This window comes from Bison bison, unplaced genomic scaffold (genome assembly GCF_000754665.1).
Source record: "Bison bison bison isolate TAMUID 2011002044 unplaced genomic scaffold, Bison_UMD1.0 scf7180017859304, whole genome shotgun sequence".
In the NCBI taxonomy this organism is placed as follows: Eukaryota; Metazoa; Chordata; class Mammalia; order Artiodactyla; family Bovidae; genus Bison; species Bison bison.
The window spans coordinates 704,288-729,017 of NW_011489876.1; the positions used below are offsets into that span (position 1 = coordinate 704,288).

Sequence of the window (24,730 nt, forward strand, 5' to 3'; positions counted from 1 at the left end):
ATGTATTAAAGATCTAAATGTAAGACCAGAAACTATAAAACTCCTAGAGGAGAACATAGGCAAAACACTCTCCAACATACATCATAGCAGGATCCTCTATGACCCACCTCCCAGAATATTGGAAATAGAAGCAAAAATAAACAAACGGGACCTAATTAAACTTAAAAGCTTCTGCACAACAAAAGAAACTATAAGCAAGGTGAAAAGACAGCCTTCAGAATGGGAGAAAACAATAGCAAATGAAGCAACTGACAAACAACTAATCTCAAAAATATACAAGCAACTCCTACAGCTCAATTACAGAAAAATAAATGACCTAATCAAAAAGTGGGCCAAAGAACTAAATAGATAATTCTCCAAAGAAGACATACAGATGGCTAACAAACACATGAAAAGATGCTCAAAATCACTGATTATCAGAGAAATGCAAATCAAAACCACAATGAGGTACCATTTCACGCCAGTCAGAATGGCTGTGATCCAAAAGTCTACAAGCAATAAATGCTGGAGAGGGTGTGGAGAAAAGGGAACCCTCTTACACTGTTGGTGGGGATGCAGACTAGTACAGCCACTATGGAGAACAGTGTGGAGATTCCTTAAAAAACTGGAAATAGAACTGCCTTATGATCCAGCAATCCCACTGCTGGGCATACACACTGAGGAAACCAGAAGGGAAAGAGACACGTGTACCCCAATGTTCATCGCTGCACTGTTTATAATATCTAGGAAGCAACCTAGATATCCATCAGCAGATGAATGGATAAGAAAGCTGTGGTACATACACACAATGGAGTATTAGTCAGCCATTAAAAAGAATACATTTGAATCAGTTCTAATGAGGTGGATGAAACTGGAGCCTATCATACAGAGTAAAGTAAGCCAGAAAGAAAAACACCAATACAGTATACTAACACATATATATGGAATTTAGAAATATGGTAACAATAACCCTGTATACGAGACAGCAAAAGAGACACTGATGTATAGAACAGTCTTTTGGACTCTGGGAGAGGTAGAGGGTGTGATGATTTGGGAGAATGGCATTGAAACATCTATAATATCATGTATGAAACGAGTTGCCAGTCCAAGTTCCATGCACGATACTGGATGCTTGGGGCTGGTGCACTGGGACGACCCAGAGGGATGGTATTGGGAGGGAGGAGGGAGGAAGGTTCAGGATGGCGAACACATGTATACCTGTGGTGGATTCATTTTGATACATGTCAAAATCAATACAATATTGTAAAGTTAAAAAAAAAAAGACACAGACATATAGAACAGTCTTTTGGATTCTACGGGAGAGGGCGAGGGCAGGATGATATGGGAGAATGGCATTGAAACATGTAAATTGTCATATGTGAAATGAATCGCCAGTCCAGGTTCAACACATGATACAGGGTGCTCGGGTGCTCGGGGCTGGTGCACTGGGATAACCCAGAGGGATGGGATGGGGAGGGAGGTGGGAGAGGAGTTCAGGATGGGGAACATATGTACACCCACGGCAGATTCAAGTCAATGTATGGAAAAACCAATACAATATTGTAAAGTAAAATAAATAAATTAATTAATTTAAAAAAGAAAATTAAATTAACTGAGGAAGACTTTGTCAAACAAAACAGCTTTTCCTCAGTCCCTGAAGCTGTTCCTTGGTTTCCTGTGAAGTCTGAATACTACCTGCTGCACCTCTTCTTTAAGGCTTTGCTTCCTTGCTTTTTCTAACAGTGAGCCTTCCTTGGATTTATTCCTTCCTCTGTTGACGACTCCTACTCTTTCATGGTCCACTTTTTTTTTTGAACACATGATCCACTTTAAAAAAAAATGTTTATTGATTTGGCTGCACTGGCTCTTTATTGCAGCATGGGGGATCTTCAATCTTCATCTTCAATCTTACTTGTGACATGTAGGATCTTTTTAGTGTCAGCATGCAAACTCTCAGTTGTGGTATGTGGGATCTAGTTTCCCATCCAGGAATCAAACCTGGGCCTCCTGCATTGGGAGCTTGGAGTCTTAGTCACTGGACCACTAGGGCAGTTCCCAAGATTGACTTTTGACTCCACTTTTTCCTCTAAACCTCCACATCCATCATGAGCCAAACACTCCTCTCTTCAGTCAGTTACTCTGGGGTCATTCACCTTATGGTGTTCACAATGTCTTCTGGGTTCACATCCAGATGTTCTGCACATGTCATAAGTGTGATGTGGCAGTTCTCTTGGCCCCCTTGGTCACTGGAAGCAAGGTGCCTTCTCAAAGAAAAGGAATCCATGTGCCCAAGGGGCTCACTGCTGGGATGCACCACAGTGAAAAGGGACATTGACGGATGAGAGCCTGTTCTGAGAGGAGCAACAGGGTTGGTAAGGGACTTAAAAACAATACACAAAAACTGCTGAAAAGGCTAAGAATGATGAACCTGGGAAAGATAGTACTCTAGGGATTCAGTTTTCTGCAAATTTGTGAAAACTTGTCACGTGGGATGAGGCATAGATGTGTGTGTGTGTTGTTTTTTTTTTTTTTTTCAGAAAGCAGAAATTGGAAGGAGGTTATATTTTGGCTCAAAAGGAAAAAAATACTGCAAATAACTCAGGTTGTTCAATCCAAAAAGAGCTCTCAATGCAGTGAACTGTGCCCTTGCCGAAGGTGCTGAAGAGAGAGACTGGCCACCCAGCCTCTGAGATCCGCTTTCCTCTGACCCTCTGTGAATTGTTCTCCCTGTGACAGCCTGTCAGCACGGCAGGCCTCACATATCTGATGTGGAATCAGCTGTCCTGTCCAATTCCTCAAGTCTATCACTGATGCTGTTTTGCTTCTAGATTCCTGGGTAAGAGTCAACATCTTTGATTCCTTGCTCTCTTTAGGTCCCCATACCTTCACGTCCAGAATGTTTCTGGACATGCTCTTGATACTATATCTCCATGGATACCATGACAGCCCAAACTTGCCAAATCCCATGTGGACAGAAGTCACTGGATTTTTTATCTCTCTGGAGATTAAGCCTGGCCTTCTCATTTTATAAGTAAGGAAAATAAGACAGAAAAATGAAAGACTTATTTACGGTCACATGGTTACAAGTGGTGGTTCTAGGCTCCAAGACTCCTGGCGCCATGTTCTTCCACGCCCCATACCACAGCAGCTCTGGGAGTTCTCCTGATAATCACTCGGGCCATCATGTTACATTTCAGCTTAACTAGTTTGATAAACAGTGGCCATGTCTTATCCATGGAATGATCACTTTATTTGGTTAACACTGTGATGGTCTTTGGTCAAATCATACACGTTAATCTAGATCTAGATATTACCCCCAATCTGGTAACTATAACAGAATACTGAGTCTGCTTTGAGTTAAAAGGCACTGTTCTTTTCTGTGCTTCTCGTAGATGCTGCCAAAGTAAGACTGCTGAATTGTGCAATAGAGGAGAATTCTAGCCAGTTCAGGCTCTCTAGAGTCTGCAAATCCAGGTCATTTGGATTTGAAACATATCATTGTACTCCAATGAGTACAAAAATGACATATATCATGTTAACTGGCTAGGCCCTGAATACTCCCATAAAAGGTCCTGGACTCACGTTGGTTCTTCTGTTGCTATTCTGGTCTCTTCTAGTTCTTGAGCTTGTTTCAGCCAAGGTAATTTAGCTTCCACTGGGCTTTTTTCTAAGGAAAAAGGAACATAAACAACAAGCTTAATTACTCTTAATCATTCAAGAGTTGGACATGTGATTGTTATTTATTGGAGATTTCATCAATTTTTTTTTTTTCAAATGAACAGTGCATGAAGTGGCTTCTGGACAGAAGCAAAAATTTCTGTCATGTATTTTTTAAATTAACACATTATCAGAATGCAACCAAACAATCTCATGACACAGTTGAATACATTCTCCAAGTTAGCATAAAAACACCTTGTATCAGTACCAGTCTCTGTTGTTTGCATACTAAAGCTCTGATTTCAACCAGATCAGTTTGCTTTCTTTTGCCACACAGTTTTTGCCACTGAGTGAAGAAATTAATAGAGACAAGCAAATAACATAGAAGGCTTAGAAAATTGCGAGGAGGAAAGTCTGTACTATGGTTTACTCAAACTTTAAAATGTTGTAGTTGTTAAGAGAGATGATTACCAATTACAATTGGCCTGCAGGAGCAAGCTGGTGCCCTTCTCTGTCCTTTGAAGCTTCCTAAGATGTGAAGAAAGCATCTAATTATGAAGTGAGAATGGAAATAATTTTGGACTGCTTTGGAGAAATCACAGACGCTAAGAAAGTGGCTATAAAAGTACCACTGACTGCAGAAAAGGAGAAAAGACTTCCCTGAAGAAGTTATATAATCAGTATTTGTACCTTGCATGGAAACCAGTGATTTTTCCAGAAGACAGACATCATGAAAGAAATGAAGAATTAGTTGCTTATGAGGCTATTTGTATGAAGAATGCACCCAGAAATCATGAAGAAGAATCTTACCATCCTCTCTAATGGGCTAATAAGGACGGTTCCTTGGCACTGACACTTGGAAGTAATTCTTTTTCCATTTCCAAAAGGAAATACTTGTCACAAGGATTGGTAATACCTTACTAAAGTGCGTGTATGGAAATAATCCTGTCTAGAGGGGAACACATACATACCCAAGAGGTGGTGCCAAGGTTTGTTCACCCATGGATGCTACCCATGTCTGCTAATTCATGTGGAACAAATGGAACCACACAAAAATTTCTGAGTGCATCTATACATCTAGACTGGAGATTTAGTCTGTAAATCTAGACTTTCAGTCTAGAAAGTCTTCTTTGTTCATGGTAGACGATAGGACGTATGATGAAGAGGACACCGTTCCTTCTACTCTGGTGGAAAGCACGTAGGAATCTTCCTATTCCTCTCTCTCTTCATCTTCCTCCTCCTTTTTCTTCAAAGCAGGCACTGCATCACGTGATTTTATATCCACTTCTTTCTGGAGGTATTTCTTATCTGATCTCCAGTAGCATATTGGGCACCTACTGACCTGGGGAGTTCATCTTTCAGTGTCCTATCTTTTTGCCTTTTCATACTGTTCATGGGGTTCTCAAGCCAAGAATACTGAAGTGGTTTGCCATTCCCTTCTCCAGTGGACCACGCTTTGTCAGAACTCTCCACCATTGTGGTTCATAGTTTCATTGAGTTAGACAAGGCTGTGGTCCATGTGTTATGTCCACTAAGAAAGGTTAATATAAGCCTACACAGACAGGAGCCACTGTACCTATACAGTAAGTCTCCTACATACGACCCTTCAAGATGTGAACTTCCAAAGATGTGAATGTGCAGCTGGTTTAGCATGGAACCAGAACTTGTGCCATAAACATTAGGCATGAGTGACACTGCAGCCTGTCTTCCGCATCCTATTGCCAACAATCCTTCAGCTCGACCATCTCCCACCCCCCTCCCTCCTCCAGTCAGTAACTCTTCTTGCCTGTTCAATTGATGCCAGCCCATGTTCTATACTACTGTACTTCTTAAGGTACTTACTGTAAGATTAAAAGTGTTTCCTTTGTGCCAGTACCATACTATCTTGATGACTGGATGGGATGGGGAGAGACGTAGGAGGGGGGTTCAGGATGGGGAACACATGTACACCTGTGCAGATTCATGTCAATGTATGGCAAAACCAATACAATATTCTAAAGTAATTAGCCTCCAATTAAAAAAAAAAGTGTTTCCTTTATTTATTTTTTAAAAATGTATTGTTTGTGTGAAAAGCATGATAAACCTATTACAGTACACTACTATATAACTAATTGTGTTAGTTGGGTACCTAGGCTAACTTTGTTGGACTTACAAACAAATTGGATTTATGAACCAGCTCTCAGAATGGAACTCGTTCGTATGTAGGGGACTTACTGCACTGAATCAACAAGATCTAAGTTTCTCTTCAAGATCAATTAATGACATAGGTTTAACTTCTTTATCTAGGTGGACATGTCAATCTGTCAGTGAACAGTTTTTGCAAGAAAGTTAGTATGTTTAAATGCAAATGCTGCAGTATTAGTAAGAGACCTGGAAAGCACCACCTGATTTCACTTTAAAATGCACCACAAATTTACCTTTTGGTTTATAACAGGGGATGGGAATGATACATTCTTCTTTGATGTGTAACTTCAGTTGTGGGTTACAGCCGCCAACATGCTGCCCACGGTGGTTGATACACAGCACAACTCGATAACGTAACCCTCGGCCACAAGTCACTGTGCACTTCAGAGACGAAAAGAGAAGCCAATGAAATTCTACACGAATATTAAACACAAAAGGTCATCAGATAAACATTACATAAGGAATGGGGTGGAGGCTAATTTCCCATGATTCTTTATGCTTCAGGGCCCCTCCCTTGCAAGATTACTTCCAATTCTCACTTTGAAAAGTATTTCAGGTGATGTCACAGCACAAGAACTATTGAAATGCCCTAAAATCTTTCTATACAAATATGAAAGAAACTTAATATAGGTTTTTCTCAAACTTGATTAAAAATTTACACATCATCCAAAACAATCTGTAAAGACAAAAGAAACCTTTTGAAATAGTTAATTAAAAAGATATCAAATTTTGCTCAACCATGCTACAGGATTACCTTTCTATTCTGTGTATAGAAACTTATCTTGCAAAAATATCATATGAAAAGGCTCTCTAAGAGTATTCAGCCAAAAATGTAGGAAAAAATACTACAGGTGTAATAAGGCAGTTAAAATGAATGAAAACATTATGTTATTTTCTCTAAATTTTGTGAATTTTGTGTTGCCAGCATTTCTTTTCTTGAATAATTTGTTTATGATTTAGAAGGTACTTTTTTTTGCCTATGAACGGAATTTTCTCAAGTCATGAATATCCAGGATATCTTTGCAGTATATGTACATTATGTTGGTAAGTATATATGTATGTATGCGTGTTTGTCTTTTTTAATCAAGACTAGTTTTTAGGACTACTTAAGGTTTACAGAAAAATTGAGCAGCGATTATAGTGCAATAAAATAAGATAATTAAAAAAGAGAAAAACTGACCAGTTAGTATAAGAGTTCCCATATGCCCCCTCTCCCTTACACACAGTGAAAGTGAAAGTGAAGTCGCTCAGTCGTGTCCGACTCTTAGCAACCCCATGGACTGTAGTCTACCAGGCTCCTCCCTCCATGGGATTCTCCAGGCAAGAGTACTGGAGTGGGTTGCCATCCCCCAATATTAATATCTTGCATTATTGTGGTACCTTTGTTACAACTGATAAACCAATACTGATACATTATTCTTAACTCAAGTCCAGAGTCACATTAGGGTCATCAGCTTTAAAACACGTAATTTCTTACAATTTCATTATTCTAAATAAACATTTATTTAGATACTCAATATTTGTGTTTTGTATTCTTTTTTCTTAAAAAGTCACCTCCTTGGTAGGGGAGGGATGGACTGTAAGCCTGAGATTAGCAGATGTAAACTGTTGCATATAGGATGGATCAACAAGGTCCTGCTGTATAGCACAGGAAACTATATTCAATGTCCTGTGATAAAGCATCCTGGAAAAGAATATGAAAAAGAATGTATATAAATGTATAACTTGATCACTTTGTTGTGCAGCAGAAATTAACACAACATTGTAAGTCAACTACACTTGAACAAAATAAAATTTTTAAAAAGTCACCTCCATATTGTTTAAACTTCAGGCCCCACCAATCCTGGATCCACCCCTGGGAGAAGTCAAGAGGCCTTGGGCACGTGCCACAGAACAGACAGTGCTGTGCAGACGTGATCTCACCAAGGGTTCTGATACATTGGCAGGTCAACAGCTTCATTCCTATTTAACAGATGAGCCAATCAACAACCCGCCAACTAAGGACCTTCCTCAAAGTCAAGTAGTTCCTAAGAGGCCAAGTGGAATTCCATCCCAGAGCCTCCTGCTGTCAAAATAATGACTTCACCACTGCTTCATAAAGCTTGAAGATTCTTTCCTAAGTCCATAGATGTTTCTTAAAATGTCAGAGAAGAGTTTCAGAAGATATGGAGGCCTTTTGCAGCATAGACCCATCTTCAAGAAATTCTTAAAGAGATGGGAATACCAGACCACCTTACCTGCCTTCTAAGAAACCTGTATGTAGGTCAAAAAGCAACAGTTAGAACTAGACATGGAACAATGGACTGGTTCAAAATTGGGAAAGGAGTACATCAAGGTTGTATATTGTCACCCTGCTTCCTTAACTTCTATGCAGAGTGTATCATTTCAAATGCAGGGGCTGTATGAATCACAAGCTGGAATCAAGATTGCCAGAAGAAATATCAACAACCTCAGACACACAGATGATACCACCCTAATGACATAAAGTGAGGAGGAACTAAAAAGCCTCTTGACAAGGATGAAAAAGGAGAGTTAAGAAGTTGGCTTGGAACTCAACATTCAAAAAACTAAGATCATGGCATCCAGTCCCATCACTTCATGGCAAATAGAAGGGGGAAAAGTCGGAGTAGTGAGAAATTTTATATTCTTGGGCTTCAAAATCACCACGGATGATGACAGCAGCCATGAAATTAAAAGATGCTTGCTCCTTGGAAGGAAAGCTTTAACAAACTAGACATTGTATTAGAAAGCAGAAACATTACTTTGCTGACAAAGGTCCATCTAGTCTAAGCTATGGTTTTTCTAGTAGTCATGTATGGATGTGAGAGTTAGGCTGGGCACCAAGGAACTGATGCTTTCGAACAGTGGTGCTAGAGAAGACTCTTGAGAGTCCCCTGGACAGCAAGGATATCAAGCCAAGTCAATCCTAAAGGAAATCAACCCTGAATATTCATTTGAAGGACTTATGTTGAAGCTGAAGCTCTTGGCCACCCGAGTAAAAGAATTGATTCATTGGAAAAGACGCTGATGCTGGGAAAGACTGAAGGCAAGAAGAAAAGGGGACGACAGGGGATGAAATGGTTAGACAGCATCACCAACTCAATGGACTTGAGTCTGAGTAAACACCGGGAGATAGTGAAGGACAGGGGAGCCTGGGATGCTGCAGTGCACAGGGCGCCAAAGAGTCAGACACAACTTAGTGACTGAACAACGGTATCTCAGTGGTTTCCAAATAGGCTGCCTGCCTCTGGGCTTTCCCAGCATCAGTCTATCTTACCTCATTTACTTAAAATATAAAACATTTACTCTCTTCAACAAAAACAGTGAAGCTTCATAGTAACCACCGGATCAAGAATACACTTCTAGGGACTCCCTTGGTGGTCCAGCGGCTAGAACTCAGCCCTCCCAATGCAGGAGGCCTAGTTTCAATCCCTGGTCAGGGAACAAGATCCCATATGCCACAACTAAAGATTCCTCATGACACAACTAAAAAGAGCCTGCATGCCACAGGAAAGATGGAAGATCCCACATGCCTCAAGTAAGATCTGGTGTAGCCAAATAAAATAAACAAATATTTTTAAAAAGAACACACTTCTAGTGTCAGTTTAGCATCTCTGTCTTAATCTTCCAATTCTTAATAACATGAGTTCTGTCTTAACCCAGATGAATTAGGGCCTTTTCAACCTCCAGTCATTCTGTGTCAGATTTCTGCTTTACTCCACCATCCTGGCTTAGCCATACCACACATGATGCCTTCTCTAGGCTCCTGCATGGTTAAAGTCTGCGGATCTGAAATATGGGTTAAGCACCACAAGGGCAACAAAGACTTTCCAAATAACTGTTTCAATCCCTGTTCCTTTCAGATTGGTTCTCAATAATTCTTACCCGCTCTGATGCCTCCAACATTCTCCCTCACAGCATCCTTCAACTGTCTTCTCAGCTCTTCAGGAGTAGGAACCATGTTCACATACAACTTCTGCATCCGCCATGTTGCCCAGTACAGTACTGGCCACAGAGCAAATAATCATTAAAGTCTGAGACTGAATTAAAGGTGGCATGTTCTCAAATCTTACCTGAGACCACTCCATGGCAATCCACTTGGGACAGTCGAACAGATTGCAGGTTTGCATCACCTTGGGTTTGGGTGCATACATGCACTTCCATTCTTCCACTTGAAGTATCTCTCCATGCATGGACTCCTCCACACACACAAAGGTCCGTCTCTGAATCCCACCTCCACAGGACACTGAACATGCAGTCCAAGGGTTATGTTCCCAGCTCAAAAGCAAAGAAGTGAAAACACATTATTCATTTGTTGCTTGCTTCAAGTTTGCAAAGTTGATTGCAACAAGTACAGCCATAGACTTTAATCTTAACTACTACACACACTGTATTGTCTTAACTCCTTGGTCCTAAAGGTTATTGTCAAATGGGAGTAACACACCTGCCCCAGTGTATTATAACAACAGGGCCGTTGTGTGAAAGCATCTTCAATCTGACTCTAAAGTATAAAGCACCAATGGAGAGTATTACCAGGGAATCATACATACTCCAAGTCAGAAAGAATCATCCTAACATGTCTAGGTATAAAAGGGAATGCAAATATCTAATCAACTGGAATGTGTTAGCTTCCTCTGCAATGTGCTGTGCTTAGTCACTCAGTCATGTGTGACTCTTTGCAACACCATGGACTGTAGCCTGCCAGGCTCCTCTGTCCATGGGGAGTCTCCAGGCAAGAATACTGGAGTGGGTTGCCATGCCCTCCTCCAGGGGATCTTCCCAACCCAGGGATCAAACCCAGGTCTTCCACATTGCAGGCAGATTCTTTACTCACTGAGCCACCAGGGAAGTTCCCCTCTACAATACCTAGATATAAATTCATGCTTGACATCTCCAGTGACATCTCCAGTGACATTTCAAATATTACCTTTGAGGCAGCCTATTCCATCTAATTCTTAGAAAAATATTATTATGTAATTAAAGTCTTTGTTCCCTTAGCTCTCTGTAAAGGGTCTAGTCTCATACATTTAAGACTACTGCCACAGATACTATGGGCTTCGCCGGTGGCTCAGACAGTAGAGTCTACTTGCAGTGTGGGAGACCCAGGTTCCATCCCTGGGTTGGGAAGATCCCCTGGAGAAGGAAATAACAACGCACTCCAGTATTCTTGCCTGGAAAATCCCATGGACTGAGGAGCCTGGTAGGCTACAGCCCATGGTGTTGCAAAGAGTTGAACACGACTGAGCGACTTCACTTTCACCTTTCACAGATACTAAAGCTCCTTGAAAACTGATTAGAGCATATTACAGAAAGGAAAAGGAAATATGTAACTCACCGAGGGAGAGGCTGGAAGTGGTCATAGGGCATGATCTCTTTAAATCCATCGCTAGAAATGAAATCGTGAGAATATAATTACTACTCAATACATTTGCTCATTTGACTAGTACAGATGTCATATGACAAAATACAGAGCTCTTTCAAATTATATTGACACTTAATATGCCAACTTTTCTGAACCATTTCCCCCCAAATTCCCTTTCCACTTGCACACTTCTGCTACCGTCTCCTTAATTTTTAGGAACATCTCTGATATACAACTTACCCAATTCTATATGAAAGTGAAGCTAGCAGTATATACTCATTAAAGTAGTATATGTTCATCATCTCTTAATTTAGATAAATCTATTTATTCCCTTTTATCCTCTTAAATTATTGTGATAAAATATATTCATGATATTAACACAGTCTAATTAGCAGGATCTTTAGAAAATCACTTTGTTTAACAGATTCTATCTTTTGAAAAGGCCTCTATTTGTGATTGTGTACACGTGGGATTACAGGAAATGCACAGCTTCGTGATGGGAAATGAAATCCACTGAGAACGCTTCCCTTTCCACTTGCACACTGCCTCAGCCAGCTGGCAGAGAGCTGGGGGATTCTGGGACTTGATAGTGTGCTGTTATTTTAGGATCCTGTAGCAAAGCCAAGAAACTTACCCAATCCAACTTCCCCAATCCAGAAGCTGGATTGCCAACTTCTGGCAATCCAAGTCACCAGGTACTAAATTATGCAGCAGGATGGTTTATGCATAGCTTTTCTACTCTGGCAGTCAAACTCTGCACTTCCTGCACTATGTATTATTTATACTGAGTTTAAGGTGAACACTTCAAAAGTCTAAATGTGGTCATCGGTAACTCAGTTTAAAAAGCTAAAATGGTGAATTATCGATATTCACAGCTGGTAGGTAGACTAGATGTACTTAAATGAAGAGACTTTTCATGTTGTATACACAAGACGTGCTCAGAGAGATTCATGACAAAAAGTGAAAGGTCACAGCTCATGGACACAGAGCCCACAAGCACGAACCAGATGAGTGAGCAGATGAGCCTAATGCCTCCTGACCACGGTTATAAATGGGTTCGCAGGTACCTGCCACCAGGGTACGTTCAAGATCATGCAATGGAACTGTGTTGCTTGATAAGGATGGATCAGTCCCAGCTGCTGTTGATTTCTTTTTTTTAATTTTTAATTGGAGAATAATTGCTTTACAAAATTGTGATGGTTTCTGCCATCCATCAACATGAATCAGCCTGTGTCATACAGCAAATTCCCACCAGCTGTCTGTTTTACATATGGTAATATATGTTTTCATGTCACTCTCTCAACTCATCCCACCCTCTCCTTTCCTCATTGCGTCTACAAGTCTGTTCTCTATGTCTGTGTCTCTATTGTTGCCCCGCAAATAGGTTCATCAGTACCGTCTTTCTAGATTTCATATATATGTGTTAATATATGATATCTGTCTTTCTTCTGACTTACTTCAGTCTGTATAACAGGCTCCAGGTTCATACACCTCATTAGAACAGACTCAACTGCATTACTTTTACTAGCAGAGTAATATTCCATTGTATACATGTACCAAAGGGCAGTGATACAAACCTTGATGGGCAAGGATCCATGCTGCATTCCTTAAGTTTGGGTTTTGGTTTCACATTTTCAGGGTAGTAATGGCAATAATGGTCAGGAACCACCCTCTTCAAGCGGATATCCACACATTCAGCAGAATTGAGCTGATACCCTAAAGCAGCAGAACAGGAGTGTCTGAGTATTGCATTCATTTGGGATTTCCTTGGCAATGTGATTGCTTGCCACACATTTTTTTCTTTCTTCTTTAGGAAACTCAACTCAGTGGTTCTCAACCCTGGTTGTATAACAAACAGAACCATGTGGGAGCCTTTAACACATACCAGCACCCAGGTCCCCTCCTGGCCCAATGAAATCAGAAGCATTACAGTCAAGAAATCAGCATTCCCACAGGTCAAAGTGGGAGGAGTGGGTCCTATCTGTTCCCATGGTCACATTGTAACTGAAGAAATACGGCTGTTCCTTTATTCCCAGGCTACCTAGAAGGTAGAAGCAGCAGATGCCCACTGCTTAATTGGAAGAGGGTGTAAGGTACTTTAGGAAAAGCACATGGAGAGCTAGCAATTGGACTGAACGCTGATTGCAGTTTCCCAAGCTCCTTTAGGTTTACAGTTACTGTGGGGAGCGAATAAGAGCAAGAATGTCAAAGCTTTGTTAAAAATGTAAATCTTTAAACAATGGCTGGGGGATATGGTACAGCAGCAGCAGAAAAGTTATGACCAACCTAGGCAGCATATTAAAAAGCAAAGACATTACTTTGCCAACAAAGGTCTGTCTAGTCAAAGCTATCGTTTTTCCAGTAGTCATGTATGGATGTGAGAGTTGGACTATAGAGCAAGCTGAGCACCAAAGAATTGATACTTTTGAACTGTGGTGCTGGAGAAGACCCTTGAGAGTCAGAAAGGAGACAGAAAGGATATCCAACCAGTCAATCCGAAAGGAAGTAAGTCCTGAATACTCATTGGAAGGACCGATGCTGAAGCTGAAAACTCAATGTTTTGGCCACCTGATGCAAAGAACTGACTCATTTGAAAAGACCCTGATGCTGGGAAAGATTGAAGGCAGGAGGAGAAGGGGACGACAGAGGATGAGATGCTTGGATGGCATCATTGACTCAATGGACTTGAGTCTGAGTAAACTCTGGGAGTTGGTGATGGACAGGGAGGCCTGGTGTGCTGCAGTCCATGGAGTTGCAAACAAAAGAGTCAGACATGACTGAGCGATTGAACTGAACTGAACTGAACTGAGCAGCAACAACAACAACAAAAAAAAAGACTTTTTAAAAAAGACTCTCGGGTTCTTCTAAGATGACTGAAATGTTTGACCAAGATTGAGAATGACTACTTGCATTATAACTCGCATTATAACTGATTTGTGTTATACTTGGCACTTACTTTTTAAGATTTTTGTTTTGATATGGACCATTTTATTTTTAAAGTCTTAATTGAATTTGCTATAGTAGTGTTTCTGTTTTATGTTTTTGTTTTCTTTTTCGCCACAAGGCATGTGGGATCTTAGTTCCTCAACCAGGGATCAAACCTGCAACTCCTGAATTGGAAGGCAAAGACCACTGGACCACCAGGGAAGTCCCTGTTTTTAGCACTTATGATTAGAAAGTTATAATAGACTCCTTTGAAAATTTTTGGAGCTCATGTACAGAAGGTTAGTTATTCAGTGTCATATCTCTTTACTGTTGTCATGGCATTGTGCAAGGCTCTTGTTTCCTTATATTTCCTCTCCTTCCATTACAATCCCCCAGAGACATCTATTTATTGTTAATGTGTTAAATATACATCTGTCTTTTGTAATGTTGTTTCATGTGTATCTGCTTTGACTAAATGATACTGAGTCTTAAATCATCTTCTGTTTTCTACTTTTCCCACTCAACGTTACATTTCTGAGAAGTACCCTTGTACTGAGCTTTGTTTCGTTCTTCTGTATAATATTCCATTGCTAGTACACTTGCCTGGAAAATCCCATGGACGGAGGAGCCTGGTAGGCTGCAGACCATGGGGTCGAGAAGAGTCGGACACGACTGAGCGACTTCACTTTCACTTTTCCCTTTCATCCATTGGAGAAGGAAATGACAACCCACTCCAGTGTTCTTGCCTGGAGAATCCCAGGGACGGGGGAGCCTGGTGGGCCGCCTTCTATGGGGTCGCACAGAGTCGGACATGACTGAAGCGACTTAGCAGCAGTAGCAGCAGCAGCAGCAGTACACTTTACTCATTTCCTGCCCTGGGGTACCTAGGTTACCTCTGACAACAACGAACTTTCTAACTGGGGAAATAGCATTTTCTATACAGGGGAACAAAACCCTCCCATCTGCATCTCCCCCTGCCTCATAAGCCTTCAAAGAAGAAGGAATGAAGATTTATTCCTGATTCTATTCAGTTTGTACAGTCTCTGAGGAAAGTGAACATTCCATATCTATGAGAGCTGTAAATTCAAAAAACAACTCACAAAATGATGTTTCTATTTCCTGAAAGATCTGATTCCAAGGTTTCTGTCACTATGTAAGTGTCATGTTAAGTTTTTTAAAAAGGTAATTTTTCAAAACCAGAATGAGCTCTTCAGAAGAAAAAAAAAAGTCCAAAAGTAAGTTCTCAGCCTTAGTCAACTGGTATAAAGTTCCAAAAATACATTTAAAGGCCCAATGGCTGAGAGCAATCTGATTTTATAAAACACTAGACAGCTTCCTACAAGTTGTGGCTTAAATGTAAGCTGAGTGTAAAAGGACAGACTGGTATGCATTATAAAAAGCAAGGTCAAAAACCACAGGAACGAAAATCCAAATGGCGTCAATAAAAAATGACTTGGGCGCCAATATCTGCCAGAAAGTCTGCAACATCAGATGGCAATGCCAGTCCGGGTACTTTCCCTGAACTAACCTCACGTGTCCCACACAGATGACTGCAGGCAAGACCAGGGAAGTCCACCCAAGTACTTGGAGACCAGCATACTAGTCTTCCTCATTATCCCAAACTCTGAAATGCCATTTACATAAATCATGTAGATTCAATTACTAATATAATTAGATTTTGGTAATGCTTTCCTTGTGGGTTTTATGTATGTGTATTTTCCCCAAAATAATAACAGAATGAAATTATAGCTCTTCGAGTCGAAGAAAAATTTCTTTGTTCTAAATGGAAACATATTTCTAGAAGGAGACAAAGAGCATACAGGTGTTTATAATTTGGGGGGAGAGACAATTAATTTTCCTCCTTAATTTTGTCACAGTACACAGATAACTAAAAGAGAAAGAAATAAAACAGACTGCTTTGGGGGGGTTCAGGATTGGGAACATGAGTACACCCATGGCGGATTCATGTTGATGTATGGCAAAACCAATACAATATTGTAAAGTAATTAGCCTCTAATTAAAATAAATAAATTTAAATTAAAAAAAATTAAGAACAAATGTACTAAAATTCTGCCCGTATACAGAAAATGGCAGGATGTTGGGGGAAACTCCAAAAGGAGCCTAACATGTTCCTTCTGTCCTCACAGACAACGCCATCTTTGGTGATGGACTCACAGCCAGGCGATTCCCATGAAGGTTGGAATCCTGACCAGCAGGGCTGATTGTGGCTTTCCTTGGGCATCCAGATACGAGAAAACCTACTCTACTCCCAAGAACTGAGCCAACTGAACTAAGCTGAGTCCCACTGTACATGTCCCTCCCAGAATGGAAAGCATCTCTTTTAACTTTGGTGTCCAAATGAAAACACATATTTAACTGTGTGTGAAAGCTAGAAAATAAATTAAAACTAAAGAGATATTTGTTGTTTTTCTCATGGATAATTAGAATCAAAAAGAATTCTTTAGGATTAGAATTTTAAAAGACATAGAATTTGAAAGCCTCCCTATCTCTTTGCTCTTATTTTGGGGTCCATGAGAGACATGCAAACATGTTTCCAGTTCTTTGATCAAAGGAAAGGGTGTTCTCTAAATCCAGTTTTCACCTGTTTTCAAGAATAAGGCAGATGCATGTTCATTAACCCCACTGGGTCCCAGGCTGTGGAGTAAGATGCTGCATGATTACACGTCTCTAATTAGCACACTAACTTTAAAGTCAGCTTCAAAAACACAAACATGTCATTTTTAACTCTGAGCTCTAAATATTTAGGAACAAAGCCTGTGCCTCACCTCCTCCACATGTCACAGTGCAGGGAAAGAAGTCAGTTTGTCTCCACTGATGGCTGATCGGCTGGTAGAAGAAGAACTGGACCACACTGTCCTTAGCCACAGTGTACCTGGTCTGGACAGAGAGAACTGTGATAACATATCTGCATGCAACAAAACAGCTCCTTCCACATCTTTCAACATGAGGTGAATACAATTCACCTAGGTAGATAAACGTGTCTATCACAACACACTCTCGTACACGAAGATTCCCAGAATGTTAAGATGTGATAGCATGTCAATTAAATTTGTCATAAACGGAATTTCAGAAGATCTTCAACCATTCTCCCTGGAGTCATTTTCCCAGGTAATTCCATGCTTGTGAATGAGTTCACAAAAATGTAGGCAGACTTAAAATTTATTGGCATATAGTTGCTTTATAATGCCATTAGTTTCTACTGTACAGCAAAGTGAATCAGCCATTTGTATACTTACACCCCCTGTTTTGGATTTCTTTCCCATTTAGGTCATCACAGAGCATTTTCCCTGTGCTATATATAGTAAGTTCCTATTTGTTATCTATTTTATACATAGTAGTGTATATATGTTGGAGAAGGAAATGGCAACCCACTCCAGGAGCCTCGTGGGCTGCCGTCTATGGGGTCACACAGAGTTGGACACGACTGAAGTGACTTAGCAGTGTATATATGTCAATCCCAGTCTTCCAATTCATCCCACCTCCTCTTCCCTGCTTGGTATCTATAAGTTTGTTCTCTACGTTCATGTATTCCTTCTTTGCAAATAAGTTCATCCGTACCAATTTTTTTTCAGAGTTTTTAGTTTAACATTTTTTCTTCCTGATACATATGATTTTAATTTCTATGAGAACAGGAACTGAGATGTAATCTGGGTTTGCTTACAACATGGAACATTTTAGGAATCTTACATTTTTAATAACCAACATCCCTAAGCATCTTTTAGCAGAGCCTTCTGAAAGCACAATTACAGAAACTCAAAACGTACACAAATCCACAGTGTTTGCATATGAGCCTTGCTGCGTCTAGTTAACAGAGAGAAGGTGCATCGCTGAGCGTAAGAAGGCAGTTACAGACAAAGATAAGTTTACTCTCAGATTATTTTATTTCAGCAAGTCCTCTCCCTTCTTCTTTCTTTTCTTCACTACTGATTGAACAAATGAGTGAATTGAGGAAAAGTCCTGGAATGCAACACAAAGAGAAAAGTAGAGGGAAAACAAAGATTAAGCTTATGGGGAACAGAACCAGAAATGCCAGTATTACATGGAGTTAAAGAGAAAGAACAGAGGGACTTCCCTGGTAGTCTAGTGGTTAAGACTCTGTGCTTCCACTGTGAGGGGTGCAGGTTTGATCCCAGGTCTGGGAACTAAGAGCCCATGAGCTGTGCAATGTGGGAAAGACAGAAGTACTCAGTCTAAAATATTCATAAAGTTCTGAGCAGACATAAAAAATGCAACAACAAGGACAAAGAGAAATTCTAAAAGTTATCAGAAAAAAGATGATTCCCTACAAAGGAGTGAGAATCAGAATGGCATCAGATTTCTCATAGGCAATAATGGATACAAGAAAACGAACACCTTTAAGACGATGAGGGACAATAGTTTTTAATCTAGAATTCTACAACCAAATTATTCACTACCAATCAATGATCAGTTGTCAACTTATGAACAATCTAAGATCAAATTAACAATCAGTAATCGGTGAACTAAAGTTTTCCTCAGAGACAAAATGACAGAAACTTGACCACTCAAAGACTAGAAAAAGAAACTACTTAAGGGTATACTGAAAAAGAACTAATATAAACGCATAAGAAAGTAATGAGATGCAGGAAGCAGTAATGATGAAATGATCAGTAAAGCTTATTAGTAAATATAAATAAGAATGGACTGAAAAAGAAAAGTTTGATGTACTTACTTATAAAACAGTAAAAAAGTTGTAAAATTATCAAATGAAAAATTCCGGACAGGAGATGTGTGTGGAAGAAGGGAGAGTTACAGGGATGGGATGAGGTTACAGAGTCAGAAAAGACTTCTAAGGAGTCTAAGAAGTTAAGAGTTTTTTAGATTCATGAAGCACCATGAAGCTCAAGCAGAAGAAAGTTACTAATTACATCATAGTCAAATTGATGAAAAACCAAGAGAAAATGGTTGAAAACAGACAAATAAGATACATTACCTTCTAAGGGACAAAAATAAGTCTGACAGCTGATGTCTCAACAGAATAAATGGAAGCCAGAAGACAGTGGAGAGGTATCTTCAAGAAAGAGTTTCACAATGACAAAGAGGTCAAGTCACTACAAGAGCTAATGATTCTAAAAGTTAGCGTACCTAACCACCAAGCTTCAAAATATGTAATTCACAAGTTGACAAGAATAGAAACAATACAGACACCTCCACAGTCACAGTGGTAGTTTTATCAGGTCTCTTGTGGCAACAGAATACGGAGATAAAATTCAGTAAGGCTATACTTTTGAATAAAACCATTAATAAACATGACCTAATTGATATATGTAGAACACTGTGCCCAACAACAGAAGACTACATAGCATACTCTTCCAAAATTTGCCACAAATTGTTTTCACAAATTTCGAAACATTGAAATGATATAATGTTCTCTGACTACAGTAGAATTAAGGTATAAAATGATGTGATTTCTTGAAAATTCTGACATATTTGGACACTACACTTGTAAATATACTATAAGTCAAATAATATATCACTATGAAAATTATAATACAATTTAACTGAATGATGAAGGGAAAGATTTCATATTAAGCTTTGTGGAATGAACTTTAAGGCATGCTTTGAGGGAAATTTATAGAGTTAAAATTGTATGTTATGGAAAAATTGGATGAAAAATCACTGATCTAACCATCCATTTAAAAAATTAGAAAAAGAAAAGCATATTGGATCCAGAGAAAGTACAGAGATGGTAATAATAAAGACAAAAGCAGACATTAATGATATGAGGATTAAATTGCATATTAGTGGCTTATAAACCCGAACAGTGTTTCTCTGAAAAGTTTAATAAAATTGAAAGCCCTCCAACATGAATGATTAAAAAAAAGAGTAGGGACAAATAATCAATGTTAGGAATGAGACTCACCACAGATTCTCTACATAATGGAAGAAATAAGACAATACTATAAAAAAAAAAACTATGTCAATAACTTTCAAAAAGCTAGTTGAAATAGACAGGTTCCTTGAAACAAAACTGACACATAAGGAAATCAAACATCTGACTAATTAGATAACAGCAAACTTGCACAAACTGTTACAGAATAGAGGAAGTATTTCTCAATGTATTTTATAGTTTATTACAGGACGGTAAGATCAGTTTAACATCCCCAAATCAATGTAGTTCACTATATTAAAAGGAAAGAAAGAAAAAAACATAATCACTACTTCTATTGCACATTGTACAAATGTCCTAAGTAATGCAAGAAAGCTCCAATACTTGCCACCTGATGCAAAGAGCCAAATCTTTGGAAAAGAACCTGATGCTGGGAAAAACTGAGGGCAAGAGGAAAAGAGGTTGGCAGAGGATAAGATGGTTAGATAGCATCACTGACTCAGTGAACATGAATCTCAGCAAACTCCAGGAAATAGGGAAGGACAGGGAAGCCTGGCATGCTGCATGCAGTCATGGGGTCTCAAAGACTAGGACATGACTTAGTGAGTGAACAATAACAACAATCCAAGAAAATTTCTTTAAAGTATACAACAATTGGAAAAGAAGAAACCAAACTCATTATTTGTGGGTGTCATAATTGTGTATGTACATAATCCAAAAGAATTCACAAACTATTAGTATTAACATGTGAATGCAGTGAGAATATAATGTCAGTATATAAAAACCAATTAGATTTTCATTCTCCAGCAGAAAACAAATAGAAAAAAATTTAAAACATTTACAATAGCATCAAAATAATAATCAAATATTTGGAAATTAATAAAAGATATGCAAAACACACACACTGAAAATTATAACCATTATTGAGAAGAATTTCAAAAGAACTAAATAAACGGATGAATATACCATATTTATGGACTGGAAGACAATATTGGAAGGTGAATTTTCTCCAAATTGACCTACAGATTTCAAAGCAATTCAAATCAAAATCAGCAGAATAAAAGTTTAGAAGCATATTTCAAAGTTGACATGTAAAGGGAAGAAGGCAAGAATATCAAAGATAGTCTTCAAGAACAAAGCTGAAGAAATTACACTGCCAGATATTGACTTGTTCTAATGTTACAGTAATTAAATCACAATGGTATTGCTGCATATAGATGAATAGTTCAGAAGAGAGTGTAAAAATAGGGCCACACATATATAGTTTGGAATTTAAGATAGATGGGGAAAGGATTGTCTTTTCCACCTAATGGTTTTGGCTCAACTGGATAGTCATGGGGAAAAAGATACTGATTCTACTTCATATACAAGTATCAATTCTAGTATATAGCTCTCAGTGTGAAAGGTAAAATAGTAATGTTTCTAGACAAAAATATACAATAATATTTTTATGATCCAGAATAAAGCGAAGATTTTCTAGTCAGGATACAAATAGCTTACACATAAAGTTTAAAATTAACAACCTATAGCACAACAAAATTAAGAACTTCTGTATGGGGACTGGTAGCCATAAATACATTTAATGGAGAACAAAAGTTGAAAATGAATTAAGAATTTAACTCTAGAAATTAAAAATATAATACCAAGATAAAACCCATGTAAAGAGAAAAGAAACAAAAACTAAAATTTACATGAATAGAATTCTTTATAAACTCTGAGAGTTAATAAGACTAAAATCTAGTTCTTAGATACCTCAGAGACAAGCCTTTGAATGGTTTGAACAAACAAAAATTAGACAAGGAACCAGAGAACATGTTTAGGAATGAAAAAGACATAGGTACAGGTGAGTTTGTTTTTTGTTGCTGTTTTGTTTAGTGATAAAGGAAGGCTATGATTACATTTCAAAAGTTAAATTAGAAAAATTAGATGAACTGGACACTTTTCAAGAAAATAATAAATTGCAAACGTTTCTACCTCTGTGATTCACGGCACACACTTAAAATGAGATGGAATTCTGACCAAGAGGAGTGATGAGATAGGTAACTTTTATTTTCTGTTAGACACTGAACTGTATCCCCCACAAAAAGTTACGTTGAAGTTCAAACTTACAGAACCTCAGAAATGATCTTATTTGGAAATAGGGTTTTTGCAGGTCTAGTAAAGCCAAGATGAGGTCATTAGGATGGGCCCAACCCAGTGTGACTGGTGTCCTTATGTTACCGACCAGGGTTCTTGGCCTCCTTGATCAATAGAAATTGATCAGAGGCAATATAAAAAATTTAGGCAAGTCTTTATTGCAGCTCCTTCTGCAGCAGTGGGAGAGAGAACAAACAACAGATTCCCCAGCTCCCTGAGGGGGCAAGACGCAATCCTTTAAATGGGGTGAGGGTAGGGGTGTGTCCAGGGGGTCAGACTGGAGGGGTGACTTAGGTGGTTTGCCCACCCCTTAGGTAGTGATGTGTGCAGGGGGCATGCTCAGTACTCTGCCTTTGTTCCTGACACCCAGTTTTGCTCCTGACACCCAGTTTTGCTCCAGGCTCTTCAAAAGCGGCAGTTGGGCTTTTCGGTCTCTTTGGATCTTTTGTCCAGAATCTGCCCCAACTGTGCATGCACAGTTATTTTTAGCCCCATATAATTTATTTGTATTTTGTCACATGAGAGGCGTGCAATCATTGCACTGAAAGGTTCCAGGTCCCAGCCTGTCTCACATTATATAAAGTGAGACATTTGGGCACAGACGTGGACATGCACAGAAGCAAAGTGATGTAAAGAAAAGGTAGAAAAGCTGAGGATTCAAGAAGTGAGGAGAGAGGCATAAACATATTCTCTTTCATATCCCTTTCAAGGAAGCAGTCCTGCCCACATCTTGATTTTGGACTTCTAGCCTTCAAAACTGTGAGATCAATAAACAGCTATTGTTTAAGCCACCCAGTTTACTGTGCTTTGTTACTTTAGGTTCAGGAAGTGAATGCATGCACTGACTCTGAAAACTGTTCTGCTGTGTTTTGAAATACATGTGGACATGGGGATTTAGCCACCATCTGCACCACACTGCAAGGCTAAAATCTTCTCTTTGAGAGAGAGGAAAACATCAAACCCTCTCATCCTTGGGTAAGTTAGATGAGCTGCCATAGCTCCCCAGAAAGAAAAGACAGACCTTGTAAGTAGAAAACATACACAGTATCCAGATCTGTGGTTGGAGGAAACCAGAGCCAAAGGCTTGCCCAGCTGAAAACCAACACGAATGTACTTAGTGCCACTGAGCTGTACAGTGAAATATGGTGAAATAAAAACATTTTTCATTTTACCACAATAAAAAACATTAAAAAAAAAGAAATGAGAAAATATTTTTCTACAGAAATACAAAATATCCAAATAGAAAAAAAAGATAGACAACTAACATAAAAAGGAAGATTTCAGACTATGAGGAAAACTTTTTTTTTCCTTGAAGAGGCACATACTTTTTAAAGAGGGGAAAAGCCACCAGCAATCTTTGTTAAAATAGTTAACCATGGAAACTAGATTATTCTCATACACATATACTGAAAGCAGATATTCACAAACATCTCCTTACAGATACTCAGTAAATTCTTACTGAAAGGATAGCGCCTCAGGGTCCAACCAATAAAGCACACAGCATCAACTACAGGCTTGAGACTCTCTACTGCTACATGGTGGCCACATACACATATTGCAGAAGCAAAATAAGAATATCTCAGGGGCTCACATGCAAAATACTGTGACTCAGTAACAGAGTGACAAGAGTCATCCACTAGAGATAGATCATTCAGGAAAATAAGGATGCTTAGTGAGAAATCCACTGGGAAGAAGAAAAAGTGCACTTTTTCAAGAAAGGTCCAATCAAGAAAATACAGCTTCTGAAAAAGTAGTAAAAAAGAAATTCCATCTAATTGGTGCAGTGAGTTGCCAGATTTCAGAATTGGCACAATAGCCACAAAAGAATCCAGCAGGCCATGGATGCCTTCATATTTTACTCATCACATCAGAATATAGTTGTTTTCAACCTTCCATTTATTAAAAGTCCATGTTGTTGTTGCTGTTGTTCAGTTGCTAAAGTGAGTCCGACACTTTGCGACCCCATGGAAGCAGTGCAACAGGCTTCCCTGTCCTTCACTATCTCCTGGAGATAGCGGAGACGTCCATGAAATGAGGCCTAATCTAGGAACTGTATACAAAGTGTGCCTTTGTATTTCAGTGCACCCAGGACTGAGCAAAATTATTAACAGCACTCTGTGGGGTAGAGGTGATGGAGGTGATGGAATTCTAGCTAAGCTCTTTCAAATCCAAAAAGATGATGCAGTGAAAGTGCTACACTCAATACGCCAGCAAATTTGGAAAACTCAGCAGTGGCCACAGGACTGGAAAAGGTCAGTTTTCATTCTAATCCCAAAGAAAGGCAATGCCAAAGAATGTTCAAACTACCACACAATTGCACTCATTTCACATGCTAGCAAAGTAATGCTCAAAATTCTCCAAGCCAGGCTTGGAGAACCAGTATGTGGACCAAGAACTTCCAGATGTTCAAGCTGGATTAGAAAAGGCAGAAGAATCAGAGATCAAATTGCCAACATCCGTTGGATCATAGGAAAAAAGCAACAGAGTTCCAGAAAACATCTGCTTTATTGACTACACCAAAGTCTTTGACTGTGTGGATCACAACAAACTGTGGAAAATTCTGAAAGAGATGGGACTACCAGACCACCTTACCTGCCTCCTGAGAAATCTGCATGCAG

The 24,730-nt window shown here is 39.2% G+C and overlaps 1 protein-coding gene across 1 annotated transcript in view; it reads right to left on the minus strand.

The window, feature by feature from the left end:
- ADAMTSL3 (ADAMTS-like 3) overlaps positions 1-24,730 on the minus strand; it is a 381,686-nt gene that overhangs the window by 149,217 nt on the left and 207,739 nt on the right. The window contains exons 9-14 of the mRNA XM_010831002.1: positions 16,894-17,005; positions 12,760-12,898; positions 11,156-11,206; positions 9,894-10,098; positions 6,054-6,201; positions 3,562-3,646 (exon numbers count right to left, since the gene is read on the minus strand). Coding sequence (XP_010829304.1) covers positions 3,562-3,646; positions 6,054-6,201; positions 9,894-10,098; positions 11,156-11,206; positions 12,760-12,898; positions 16,894-17,005 — 740 coding nt within the window. The remainder of the gene's footprint in view (positions 1-3,561; positions 3,647-6,053; positions 6,202-9,893; positions 10,099-11,155; positions 11,207-12,759; positions 12,899-16,893; positions 17,006-24,730) is intronic.